Source organism: Gopherus flavomarginatus, chromosome 7 (assembly GCF_025201925.1).
Source record: "Gopherus flavomarginatus isolate rGopFla2 chromosome 7, rGopFla2.mat.asm, whole genome shotgun sequence".
Taxonomy (NCBI): Eukaryota; Metazoa; Chordata; order Testudines; family Testudinidae; genus Gopherus; species Gopherus flavomarginatus.
In genome coordinates, this window is record NC_066623.1 from 38,086,056 (window position 1) to 38,098,600 (window position 12,545).

General features: G+C 42.6%; 1 protein-coding gene across 10 annotated transcripts in view; it reads left to right on the top strand.

Annotated features, from left to right (window-relative positions):
- Window positions 1–11,394, top strand: part of LOC127055759 (protocadherin alpha-C2-like) — a 267,861-nt gene extending 256,467 nt beyond the window's left edge. For 9 of the 10 annotated variants that reach the window (XM_050963076.1, XM_050963075.1, XM_050963079.1 and 6 more), the window contains one exon: window positions 9,460–11,394. In XM_050963076.1, the coding sequence (XP_050819033.1) occupies window positions 9,460–9,770 (311 nt within the window). In that variant the 3' untranslated portion in view covers window positions 9,771–11,394. The remainder of the gene's footprint in view (window positions 1–9,459) is intronic. The other variant, XM_050963072.1, reaches the window with a different exon arrangement.
- The last annotated feature ends 1,151 nt before the right edge of the window (window positions 11,395–12,545 follow it).

The following is a 12,545-nucleotide window of genomic DNA, read 5'->3' on the forward strand; positions in this document are numbered from 1 at the left end:
CAACCTGCACTCATTGGGGTTATGTATGTTCCAGAAACTCAGTTCACGAAAGGTTAGTTAAAATGGGTTCAGATTCTAGCTCACAAGTCTGCTGGTCTCTCCTTCCTCATGACAGCTGTTCCCTGTGTCTCAGAAGCCCAATCATCTGATTAAGAGAAAAGAAGATCCTTCTGTCCATAGAAGCCCAAAACCCAGGCAGGCAAAAGTGGGGAGAAACCCCCTCCTGGGGGCCCCCAATCCCTGAGAAGCTGGTAAAGACCTCAGATCAGAGTGAACACACCCTGTATGTGGGTAAAGAGACACACCTGAGGCCTGCGACCCCTGATCATGGGGAACAGAGGCAAGACCCCCATCCAGAGGATAAAACACTTAGGCAAGGGAAAGAGGCAGAGACTCCAGCCTGGAGCCCTGCAATTCTATGTGAGGAAAGAAGAGATTATTATCAGTGAAGCTCCAGCTCTCTCCTTTCCCCAGGTGGGAGTTGGGACCTATTTTGAGATATCTCTTCCCCCTAGTCAAGGATTGGGCTCATGGGGTCTGTCTCCTTTTTGGAGGGAGATGAGGGTGGGATGAGGAAAGGCCTGAGAGAGGGTTTAGGGAAAAAGGGAGCACCTGTAGGGAAAAGGTTTGAGGGGGGTACCTCTGAGGGTTTGGGTTTATTGAGTCTAGTGACACATAGAAACTGCCTCTGGTCGGGTGTGTAGAACTGCATTTCTCATGGCGCATTGTTTTATTGTTTGTGCAAAATTGGGCAAATTTTGTCTATTGTTTTGAATGTTTAAATCATATTTTAAATGCCTATATGATTATATTAAAATGTTATTTCCATGATTTCTTCACCTATAATCACAATCCCCTAACAATTGCCACTAACAGACTGCAGGCACAGTGCATTATTAGGATGACCATATGTCCCATTTTGGCCGGAACAGTCCCCTTTTTAAGCTCTGTCCCCAGCATCCTGATGTTTTTGGCAAAACAGGGCATTTGTCCCATTTGCTCTTGCCCTAGATGGGCATGAAGGAACATTCAGGAAAGAGCAAACAAGACAAATGCCCAGTTTTGCCAAAAAAGTCAAGAGGTCGGATCAGATGAGCGGCAACGGCAGGCGGGCTGGGCTGTCAGCCCTGCTGTGAGCCCCATGTGGTGGGACTCAGGCTGACAGCCCTGTACCCCACCATGGAGCTTGGGTGAGCAGTGACACCAGGTGGCTCAGGCAAGCGGTGATGCCAGGTGGTTTGGGCTGCCGGCCCTCTGTGGTGGGCCTCGGGTGAGTGGCAACACCAGGCAGCTTACATGGTGTCCTGTTTTCAGTTTAGGGGAATATGGTCACCCTATACATTATGCAAATAAAAAAATCCATATAACGCAAGCCCAGAGTCTGGAGCAGTCAGTAGCAAAATCTGTAGACTAAGCAAGCTAGGATATGTATTCTGCATTCATACCAAACTGCAATATATATCCACTTGTATCAAGAATATAGCGGGCAGCCACATATATGTATCTATAAGGGCTTATCCCTGTGTTCTCCTGGGCAGGCTCAAAGGACCCAAAATGTAATGCCAATGCCACTGTTCTGCTGCATAGGGGAAGGATCAGATGAGAAGAGGCCACATTGGCATTGTCTGGCACAATGTACAACTATGTTTTTGGTATTGGGTAGGATAGTGTGGACATTGCGAGTGTGTGAGAAGAAGACCCCCAAATCTGGACTGTCCCTGTGGAATCGGGACACCTGGTCACCCTAGAGACACTAGAAGATTTGGGACCCCACAGCCTGTCTTTGGAACCTGTGTCCTACCTGGCTGGGAAGGCTAAGAGAGAAAACTAGATTCATTGCTGGTGGATATTGTCAAATGAGAGAGTGTAGAATGCCAGCGTCTCTTAAGAAAGCTGTTGCTTGGCTTTTTCTCAAGAAATCAGCATTTGATGCAACAATCTGGCTCCTGTTTAGTATCTAATCTTCTGTCTTTGGTTAAAATTAGATAAGGGGTTTGTTATTGAAGTGAATGGGTGAGATTATGTGGCCTGCATTGTGCAGGAGGTCAGACTAGATGATCATAATGGTCCCTTCTGACCTTAAAGTCTATGACTCTATGAGTCTATATGCATTATAACTAAGGCATGTCATATATAGTCCCTGATCTAAATTGGGTGAAGAAAGGGTTAAAACTGTGTTGCTGAGTAAGGGGAGTGACAGGTATCTTCCTGCATTGCAGGATCCAAGAGACATTCAGCCATGGGGGAATGAAGCTGGGCTAGGGTGTCCAGATGTCCCAGTATTTTGGGGGCTGTTTCGATATATGGGGCTTTGTCTTACATATGCAACTGTACCCCCTTCTCCCTCCAAAAGAGGAGCGTCCTGATTTTTCACACTTGCGATTTGGTCATCCTAAACTGGGCATAGGTAGTACTGAGTCTCCAAATCAAAAAGGAGGGAGCTGTATAAGAAGCTGAACTGAACTGAAGAGCAGGCTCTTCCTCTAATAAGGGAGCAATGGGGTTGTAGACGACTTATTCTGTTTGCTTGTTTGATCAGTGTCTGTGAGAAGCCATTTATCCAGTGTTACGCTTTGGCTACAGAGGCCTGATTTTTAGCCTATGGTAGCTGGCAAATCAGTTCCTGCTGTAATAACAGCCCAGAACACAGTGTCAGAGCTACTCCAGTACCTGAGATAAATATTTTTTTAAACTTTTTCCCTGTAAGAATTTTGCTTTAAATAAAATTGTTGTATCTAATTTAAAATCCAGTTGTGCCACAACACTAATAACCACCACAAATCAAACTGGAAAATACAGCAAGTGCTTGTTGCTTATCTCCTGTATTGTGCCTGGGTGTTAGAGCAGTTGGGGGTTGAGGATCTCACACACCATATGTGCTATAATTACCTAGTTTAATGTTACTGTATTTAACCACAGGCAGGGATTAAGGCAGCAGACTCCCTGGTGGGGAAGAGCTTTTATTTTGCCCATTCCACTTTTAAATCAGTAGGGCAGGACAGGTCAAACAGATGGAAGTGCAAAGAGCGAGAGTTATTTATTTGCTTGCTTTTTTAAAATTCCAAATTGATGTCATCCTTTGAAAAGACTATGATCATTTGCAGACACTGGGGTTAGGCTATTTGAGGTTTAACTTTTTTTCTGTCTGCATCACTTCCCTATCTTGAAATTCAATATCTACCACTTTTCGTGATTAAAAAAAAAAGATTAAATGGGCATTTTAATCCAGAAAAGGCTTAGGGAAGATCAGTGCAGCTAGAATGTCTGCAGAGATCCCCCGAATGACACAGAGAGGTCTTTTTTTCCAGTGCACATAATGCTTGCACTTGGCATGCTGTTTCAGAATAAGTGTACAGAATGTCAGACTCTTTATAGCAGTGAATATTCATCATGCCAGCCAGAGGCCGAAACTGCAGTCAGTGCAGCATCAGCAAAGGAGGCAGGGAGGAAAAAATCAGGTTAATGACTGGCTTTCCCTGCAATTTACTTCCTGCTTGTTGCCTGATCTCCATTTTAAATAAATGCATTTAATTGATAACAATATGGTTGCACTGACATGAAGGTGGAGGGGTCTGTCAGTAAGGACTGGGTTAGTCCTTGAGTCACAATGTCTACAGCGTGTGTGTTCTGTTGGCTAGAAAAATCAGACAATTCAAAAAGATTTCCTTTGAAACTACTAAGAATAGATGGTTTGGGTGAAAGCTTTTATCTGAATGACCTCTTGGATCCACGAGACACTGAAATCCTTCCAGACAGGGACAAAATGATGAATGGGAAGGGGAGGGACAGAATGGAAGCAAGCTACTGTCTCAGCTGAGCATGTCACATTGTCACAAATGTCTCTGCATGGAAATAGAACTGCACAGAAATGCTTCTGCCTCCCTTTAGCAGGGGCACATCTGCTTTCACACTAAACTCAGCCTTCTTCTGACAAACGTTCTTTAAGAAAGCTTTAGAGACATGGGAGGCAAAGACAAAGCACTACACTCATAATATATGGACAGTTCTCATTATGTAAAGTGAGCACCACCTGTTCCTGGCAAATACCAGATTTTAGCTTTGGGGTTATGCAGAGACTGCAAGTATGCACAGTCCTTAAAAAAGAGAAAATAAAATGTCATTGAGAAAAAAACCTGCATCCCTGGCCCAGTGTTGATGGGAGTATTGATTTACCGACTGAGTGACATGATGTTTTGTGCTCTGTGAAGCAGGCATCATGCTCTGCACTTAGAAGCTATCTCAATTCCAGACTATTTTAACCCGTTATTCTGTGTATCAGCTCTGTTCTGCTTACACATCATTTGGAATAGGGTACAAGCCAGTAAAAACCAACTCTCAATTGAGTGAATGCACAAATCTAGTCTTCTAAAAGATAGCTATGTAAAATCTGGGTGACAGACATTTATTTTAGAGTCTTTCATCAAAAAATTACCAAATCCACAAACTACACAGGGGTCACTTCGCTCATATTTGAAAGGCAGCCTCTCTCGGGTGGAATGAAACTGCTTTCTAAACAATACAACCCTGACCACAGTCTTATTGAATTGAAACTAAAGGAGTAATCTAGAGCTGCAGAAAATTATCCATGCTGTAATTTCGAACACACACTTCTTGCAAATAGTAGCCTAGGATTTTTCATGACTACTGCTGTTCCTGATTTTAGTTTTATATTTCATCTTTTTAAAAAATCTGGCATATTCAGTTGTGCAGTGTCTCTGAAAGCCATGGTGGGGTGTGGTTCAGCACTATGTCAGAGGTCTGCTGAGATGCTTGCATTTGTCTTTGAGCCTGTGGGTGGTGGCTGATGAGGTCAAAAGGCATCTTCCATTTTAGAGCTCAGACATGCACACATCTGTAGTGTCAGGGAGCTGCAGCTGCAGCCTGGGTTTAGTTTCTGTTGTGTGCCTGTGTTTTAGAAATAAATCATTTGGTCATTGAACATAAGGACTCCTGAATTCATTGAGAACAAGACAAAGGAGAGAGCGCTACCTACCTAGTCAGCTCCAGTTCAGGGAATGCCTGGGTACTGGCAAGAAGGGGCCAGTCCTGTTTTTCTTTGTGATGACCTCTGACAAGGTCATATATAGCTGTAGGGTGCAGAGAAAAGGAGTGTAACACTTTAAATGAAGTGTGATAAATATAGTTGGGGAGGGTAGCTTTATTTAGACGGTTTTTATAAATTCAATAAACATCTTAAAAGCATTTATTAATCTCCAGAAAATATGCAAGAGAAGCACAACTAATCCTGTTAAGTGTAAAGTTACATCTAAATTGGGAGTTTTTGTGTGTTAAATGCTTGTTGATCAGACAATAAATAGCTCATTATAGAGGCTTTAGAAACTGAGGGGTAGGTGACATTTATCCCTGATCTGAAATGCTAAACATGTAGGGATAGTACAACTGAACTGTGACCTTCCTGCCTGACACTCCAGATATAAACACTGTTGTCAGGTAAATCAAGCAGAAGTGAAATTTCTTGAAAAGGCCGCTGAAGCCCTGCTACTAGGAAATGATGGTCATTAACCTATTACATTCTGGCTGTAGCCGTCTCCCTGCTTTTGAGTTCCTCAGCCCACTGTAAGGATAATTAGTTTCCTTTGGCTTAGTGAGTATTAAGGAGTATTAATATGCTTAATTTATAAGGGCAACAAATGTATTCAAGGGCTGCGATAAAGATAGACAAGCGGAGGCAAACCCCTTAGTCTTGGTGCTCACAGAATCCTGATTCCAGGGTTGATATTATGGGTTTGCTAAGTTTGGTTCCACTATAGCAGAACAATTTGTGATGTATATTGCTCACTTAATCTGATGAGTAAATTTGTGTAAACAGAACCAGATTAAAGAGACAGTATCCTGTTTTGCATTAGATTTCAGTGGTACAGACAGACACGTGCACTTTGTAGTGTCGTTTAACATTTTCAGGCAATCCAGGATCCCTCACATTGTGCCATAGGATATACCCCTTTACACTGCAAAAAGGGATCTTAAATAACCCTTGCAGGATACCCTAATCATAAGATCAACATAAAGCCTCTCTCCCTGGTATAAGGGACATGTTGAGGACAGGAGGAGCATGGCCAGAGTACACTGCGCTCCAGTTGTTTTGCTGATATAGTGGTCTATAGAGAGGCATAATAAGTCAACACACTATAAAGAAACTTTGGGGCTATACCTTATTGCACTGTGCAGGCCTTTGACACAGTCCAGAATTAGGGAGGTCCAAAAATGGCTTAAGGTCACTTCTGTCTCTCCCGTTCATGTGCCCAACGCAGGAATAGAAGAAAAGAGAATCTGTGCCAGGGTTATTTGGAAGGAGTGGTGGATGAGGGTTGTTGGGAAGGAGAAAATATTTATTTGTCAAGTGAAGCTTGATTCAAAGTGTGGAATATGAGAGGTCACATTTTATGTGTAAAAGAAGAGAGAGGATCAATTCCTAATTTGGAACTAGGCCAAGACACACACTGTTCAGTTCCGTAAATAATTATTTCAAGGAAATGAGGGGGATACCAAATGTACACACATCCCCAGGCAAACAATTTAATTAAGCTGGAGTGAAGGCTGAAAGTACATATTAGTGTCTTGGGTGTTAAGCGACTTGCCAAAACACTGGTATTATCAAAAACAAACATGAAAAAAGTCAGCTGTTCAAAATTAATGTTACAAGAAACTTACAGGAATGTTGTAATTTTGTAAAAAGAAAGGACACAAAGTTCTGTTAACATTCTAAAAAAGTGAAGATATTTGAAAACAGGGAAATTCAGTTAGGCTCACCAAAACAACCGTCCCAAAACAAGCAAAAAAGCTGAGCCAGTTTTATCTAGTCATATTAATAAATGTATGTATTCATTGTAAGTTAAGTCCCCATACATAACACAGGTTTATCTAATAATTGACCACAGAGCTAATGTCTCTTAATCATGTAGGAGACAACAACCTTTCTTTATGATCACACCATTCCCAGGAGAAGACATGCTTTACTATTTCCTGTTTATATGTCCCATACTGAAAACAATCATCTTACCTTATTCACAAAGATTCCAGTGGGCCACGTGTTACACAAATGTCCTCAAATACATGCTAATATAGCATGTTAACTGCCCTGGTAGGGCCTAGAATGTGGAAGTACAACTAGGGTTGTCAACTTTCTAATTGCACAAAACCGAACACCATAGCCCCATGCCTTCCCTGAGGCCCCGCCCCATCTCGCCCCTTCCCCGAGGCCCCACTCCCACTTACTACATTCCCCCTCCCTCAGTGGCTCACTCTCTCCCACCCTCACTCACTTTCATTGGGCTGGGGCAGAGGGTTGGGGTGCGGGAGGGGATGAGGACTCTAACTGGGGGTGCAGGCTCTGGGGTGGGGCCAGAAATGAGGGGTTCAGGGTGCGGGAGGGGACTCCAGGCTGGGGAAGGGAATTGGGGTGCGGGAGGGGGTGAGGGCTCCGACTGGGGGCGCAGGCTCTGGGGTGAGTCTGGAGATGAGGGATTTGGGGTATAGGAAGGGGCTGCTGGCTGCTTCTGGGGTGCAGCATGGTGCCAGAACAAGTAGGTACTAGCCTGCCTTAGCCCTACAGCACCACCGATGGGATTTTTAACGGCCTGATCAGCAGTGCTGACCAGAGCTGCTGGGGTCCCTTTTCAACCGGATGTTCTGGTTGAAAACCGGACACCTGGTCACCCTAAGTACAACCTCTGCATGAAAAGCAAAGATCAAGAAGCATCACGCATATCTGAAATGTGTATGTATGCAACCAGTTTTAAGGAGAGACTGTAAACTTAATGTTTTTTATTTCTGAGACAAGAAAACCCTTTGGTTTGCATACATAATACCTTTTAAAACTTAAAACGTCTATGCCTAAAATTGCAAAAGTTGCAGAACCACATAGTGAGATTCAGAAGTACAAGAGACATTACATGTTTCACACAGATCACAGAAGAGAATGTAAAAGCATTGTGGGACTGCTGAGAGGGCCAATTGCAATGGTACAGCCGAAATGCTGGTGCTTTTGGTCTATTCTACCACTGCAACAGTGCATGCAGAGTGGCTCAGTGCAGAATATGATGGTGAGATTTGTTCAGAGCAAATGTAATTACAATGGTGCTGACAGTGTTTATGCACTATTGCACCCACGTGTGTGTGGACAGGAGGTGTGTTATAACCATGACAAGTGCTTGCAATTGTATTTGCAACACTACATTTCTCTAGGGTACACAAGAATAAGATTTTGATCAGACTTCAAAGGTTTAAGAGGTCATAACAATTAATTCCAAACATAGGCATCAAATCTTCCCCAAAATACTCAGTCTCCAGCAAATACTCAGGACAGATAAATTAAAATCAATTTGAAGTTTCTGTCCAAAATTGGGAATTTGTAAAAGTACATAAGAACGGCCATAGTGGGTCAGATCAAAGATCCATCTAGCCCAGTATCCTGTCTTCCCACAGTGGCCAATGTCAGGTGACCCAGAGGGAGTGAACAAAACAGGTAATGATCAAGTGATCCATCCCGTCACCCATTCCCAGCTTCTGGCAAATAGAGGCTAGGGACACCATCTCTGCCCATCCTGGCTAATAGCCACTGAAAGTGTTGAAGACTCTTCAGATAGTAAAAGAACAAAACAAACAAAAAATAGCTTATTTTTCAAGCTCCCTACAAATGTGTTCCACATCACATTTGGTCAGCATATTGTTAGTGGCAGAAGACCACACATGAGAAATTTCAAGTAAGCTGGTTAGTTTTGGCAAAGTTGTGGCAGTGGGATTCAAAATTGGGTTTATACTGGAAAGGCTGCCTAGCTTAAAGCATTCCTGCTTTGCTTGGTATGTTAGAAACCATGGCAGAGTTCTAAAACCAAGCAGGGGCTGTATAGACCTGTGAGTCTAGCACACCAATGAATAACTTCTCTAGTTATGTCCAAAGTACTAGAAGGCCTGAAATGTCTACAAAATGCTGATGACAAAGCTTTCTTATATTTTTATTTGACAATGAGTAGCTTCCAAAATAAAATAATCTACCATATCTCATCAGAATGCCAAGTGTGGAGGTCACCAAAATCTAAAGTTTTAGGCCTTGCTGTTATGGAGTTACAACATGACAAGAAAATTCACAAAGAATTTTCCAATCTAGGAAATCATTGAAATATTTACTCTCCTCTCCAAACATCTTTGCCAATTCACTCCCAATTTGACACCCATCATCTCTCTAATTTCTGACTTTGCATTCCAGTTCATAGTCTGTCAATACTTTCACTTTTCCTGAGCATTTTAGAGGAGTAGCCATAGTTGCCTTTAAAAGAGGGAAAGGCTATGGAGAAGACCGTCCACATTTATGAGGCCTGATTCGGGACCTTGTTTGAAAGAGTCCCTCAGGTGTGACAGTTTGCCCTGTGTATGCTATATTAGCTGATTAATTGTATTTGATGCTGCTGTAAGATTTTAATGTCGTTTTGACTTTTTCAGAACCTGAGGCGGGAGAGGTGTCCCCCCCAGTGGGAGCTGGTGTGAACAGCAACAGCTGGACCTTTAAATATGGACCTGGCAATCCCAAACAAGCTGGTCCCGGTGAGTTGCCAGACAAATTCATTATCCCGGGATCTCCTGCAATCATCTCCATCCGGCAGGAACCACCAAACAGCCAAACTGACAAAAGTGACTTCATAACCTTTGGCAAGAAGGAGGAGACCAAGAAAAAGAAGAAAAAGAAGAAGGGAAACAAGACTCAGGAGAAAAAAGAAAAGGGGAACAGCACCACTGACAACAGTGACCAGTGAGGGGTTTATACTGTCAGAACCCACTTAGCCATTTTTTTTAATATTGGCAGATCTCTCCTATGTAGCAACTCCCAACTTCTTCCTACTGTTAACAAATTTCCTGTATATATAGACTTCAGAAATCAGCAGGAAGTTCACAGTGTCTATCTAGATTGCTTAACAGGTTTTGTCTTGAAAGCTTTATTAAGTCTGGTGTTAACTTTTTTTCTCCACTCTGGCTTGTTTTCAGACTCTAAAAAGCAGACACAAGTTTCCTTTCTCCTACGCCGAAAAGGAGAATCTTCACAGTACAGCCAGTGAGAGGTTGGACTCTCTGCATTGTGATTCCTGTGATCCTGTCTTGATGACACTTACAGGACAAGTTTAAAAGTTTTAATATTGTGCACCCTGTGTCTGATTGGAAACATTTGTGTGCAGATGTGAGCTAGGTGATACAAGATCAGATTATAATTGCAAGAAGAGCTGGTAAAATATGAACAACAAAGGAAACACCTAATGAATGTAGTGGTCAGAGATGTTCAGGCTGGGGAGAAAATGTCTCAAAGGAGATGACCAGATTTTTTGAATATAGATACTAGGTGTGTGGAATACTGAGGCTTTTGCATGACGTATTGTACACACTCCAGCAAAGAAAAGCTCACATTTACAGCTCTTTAAGATACCATAAAGTATAACTCTCACCAAACCATTGGCTATATTGTCATTATAAGTCCTGAGTATCCTAGCAAGGATGTCCCTCAAAGTGGGACAACAAGGGATGGGCTGACATCTAGGGAACGTAACTGACTGTGATGTTTCCTGTGCATCCCTGTTTCCAGTCTATTTAACATTCTTTTGCACTTAATGTCTCTGAAAAGGTCAGAGTATTTTCCACAACAGATATGCAAAAGTGAGAAAAAAGAAACACATTATCTATGCTTTTTGTTATTTGATATATTTATTTATAAAGAAAATATAGCTGTAAATGTTAAAGAAATATGATGCCCTTTAACCCAAACATAAGTCGATCTACAGCTACTAGAAATTATAATTGCTGCTATAAAAGTGCTTTAGAGAAAATGCCTGAAACACCTGTATTATATCGGCCACTTGCCAATCACAGCTTTATTCTGTTGGGTCACTCGGGCGCTGCCTCTTGCATGTATTAATAAATACAAGAATATAATTTTTTTGCATTAATCTGCACTTTGAATACACATTTGCAAACAAACTGTCCTAATATAAAGAAGCAGAAGCAAACTATTTCTCACACAAGATCTATTAACCTGCTAGCTCTGTGCAGTGTCTTGGTGTTATCTCCCACACAACCTTTTTTGGTTTTAGTTTTACTTTTCAATGAGGTTATGAATTGCTGACCCTATTAACACTCATTATGTAAAATTGAAGTACTGTATGTAAGCTGTATGCTCTTATAAGAATCCTAAAATATTTATTCTGTGCTTGTGTATGTGAATGTCAATGGAACTATTATCTAGAGTGGACTTTAAGCTTTATTGTTGAATGTAAATCCATTCTTTCTTTTTTGTACACTTGTGGAAAAGTGGAGTAGTGTTAATTTTTTAAGCTACTGTTGGTTATCGGTTTTTGTGTATGAAACACAAGTAAAATATCTTTCTTAAATCAAGCAATCAGTGACTCAAGGGCTTTTATTTGTGGATGATTATAAAGCAACAGCTCTGGTAACTGCGAAAAGCTAAGACTACAACTGGTGTATTGATTGTATCATTTGGTATCAGTGTTTGGGCATAGACCAATATATGTATTTTTAAACAGAATGTAACGCTACAAGGAATTCTAAAGAGATGCTTAGAGTATTTTACATTCACAAAGTAAAGCTCAAGGTGTCCTATGAACCTGAGCTCTATGAGATACCACACTGTTCTTAAAATTTCTAATGCTCACTGTAATCTAGGATCAAAGAGAACATCTTTGTTCCTTGTGACATGTCTGATAAGCTTTAAATTTCCAAACTGCAGAGAGTTCAGAGCTGGTCAGTTACTACTGAGTTAAAAAACCTGCCAGTCTTTGAAAACCACAGAAGGTAAAAAATCTGATTCAAAGGATTTCATAGCTCAAAGAATGAATTTTATGAAGCACCAGAGGTACCCTGTAGTCCAAGAAATAGGGGTCTGTTTAGATTCGTTTTTATTTGTGGCTATCAGTCTTGTGCCATTGGCAAAGAAGAAATACTACTCATGAAAGAAACTCATCCTTGACTCCAAGCTGCATACACAGAGGCGGCTCTAGGGATTTTGCCACCCCAAGCACACCAGGCAGGCTGCCTCCGGCGGTTTGCCTGCGGAGGGTCCACCGAAGTCACGGGACCAGCGGACCCTCTGCAGGCAAACCGCTGGAGACAGCCTGCCTGCCACCCTTGCAGCGCCAGCAGAGTGCCCCCCACGGCTTGCCGCCCCAAGCATGCGCTTGGCGTGCTGGGGCCTGGAACCACCCCTGTGCATACAACAATCTTCAGAAGTTCAAGAGCCAAGGTGCATGTGCCAAGGCTTGGGGCTTCAGCACTCAGGGAAGGGAGATCTTGGGGCTTCAGCCCTGGGGGAAGGCGCCTGCCAGGGCTTGGGGTTTCAGCCCTGTGTGTGTGTATTGGGGGGGGGGTCTCAGGACTTCTGCCCCACATGAGGCACCTGCTGGTGCCCAGCGCTTCAGCCGTGCTGTGTGGGGGGGTGTCTCAGGGTTTTTGCCCCACAGGAGGTGCCTGTCTGGGCTCAGGGCTTCAGTCCCGCTCCTGCAGAAGCCCTGAGCCCTGATAGGCATGGC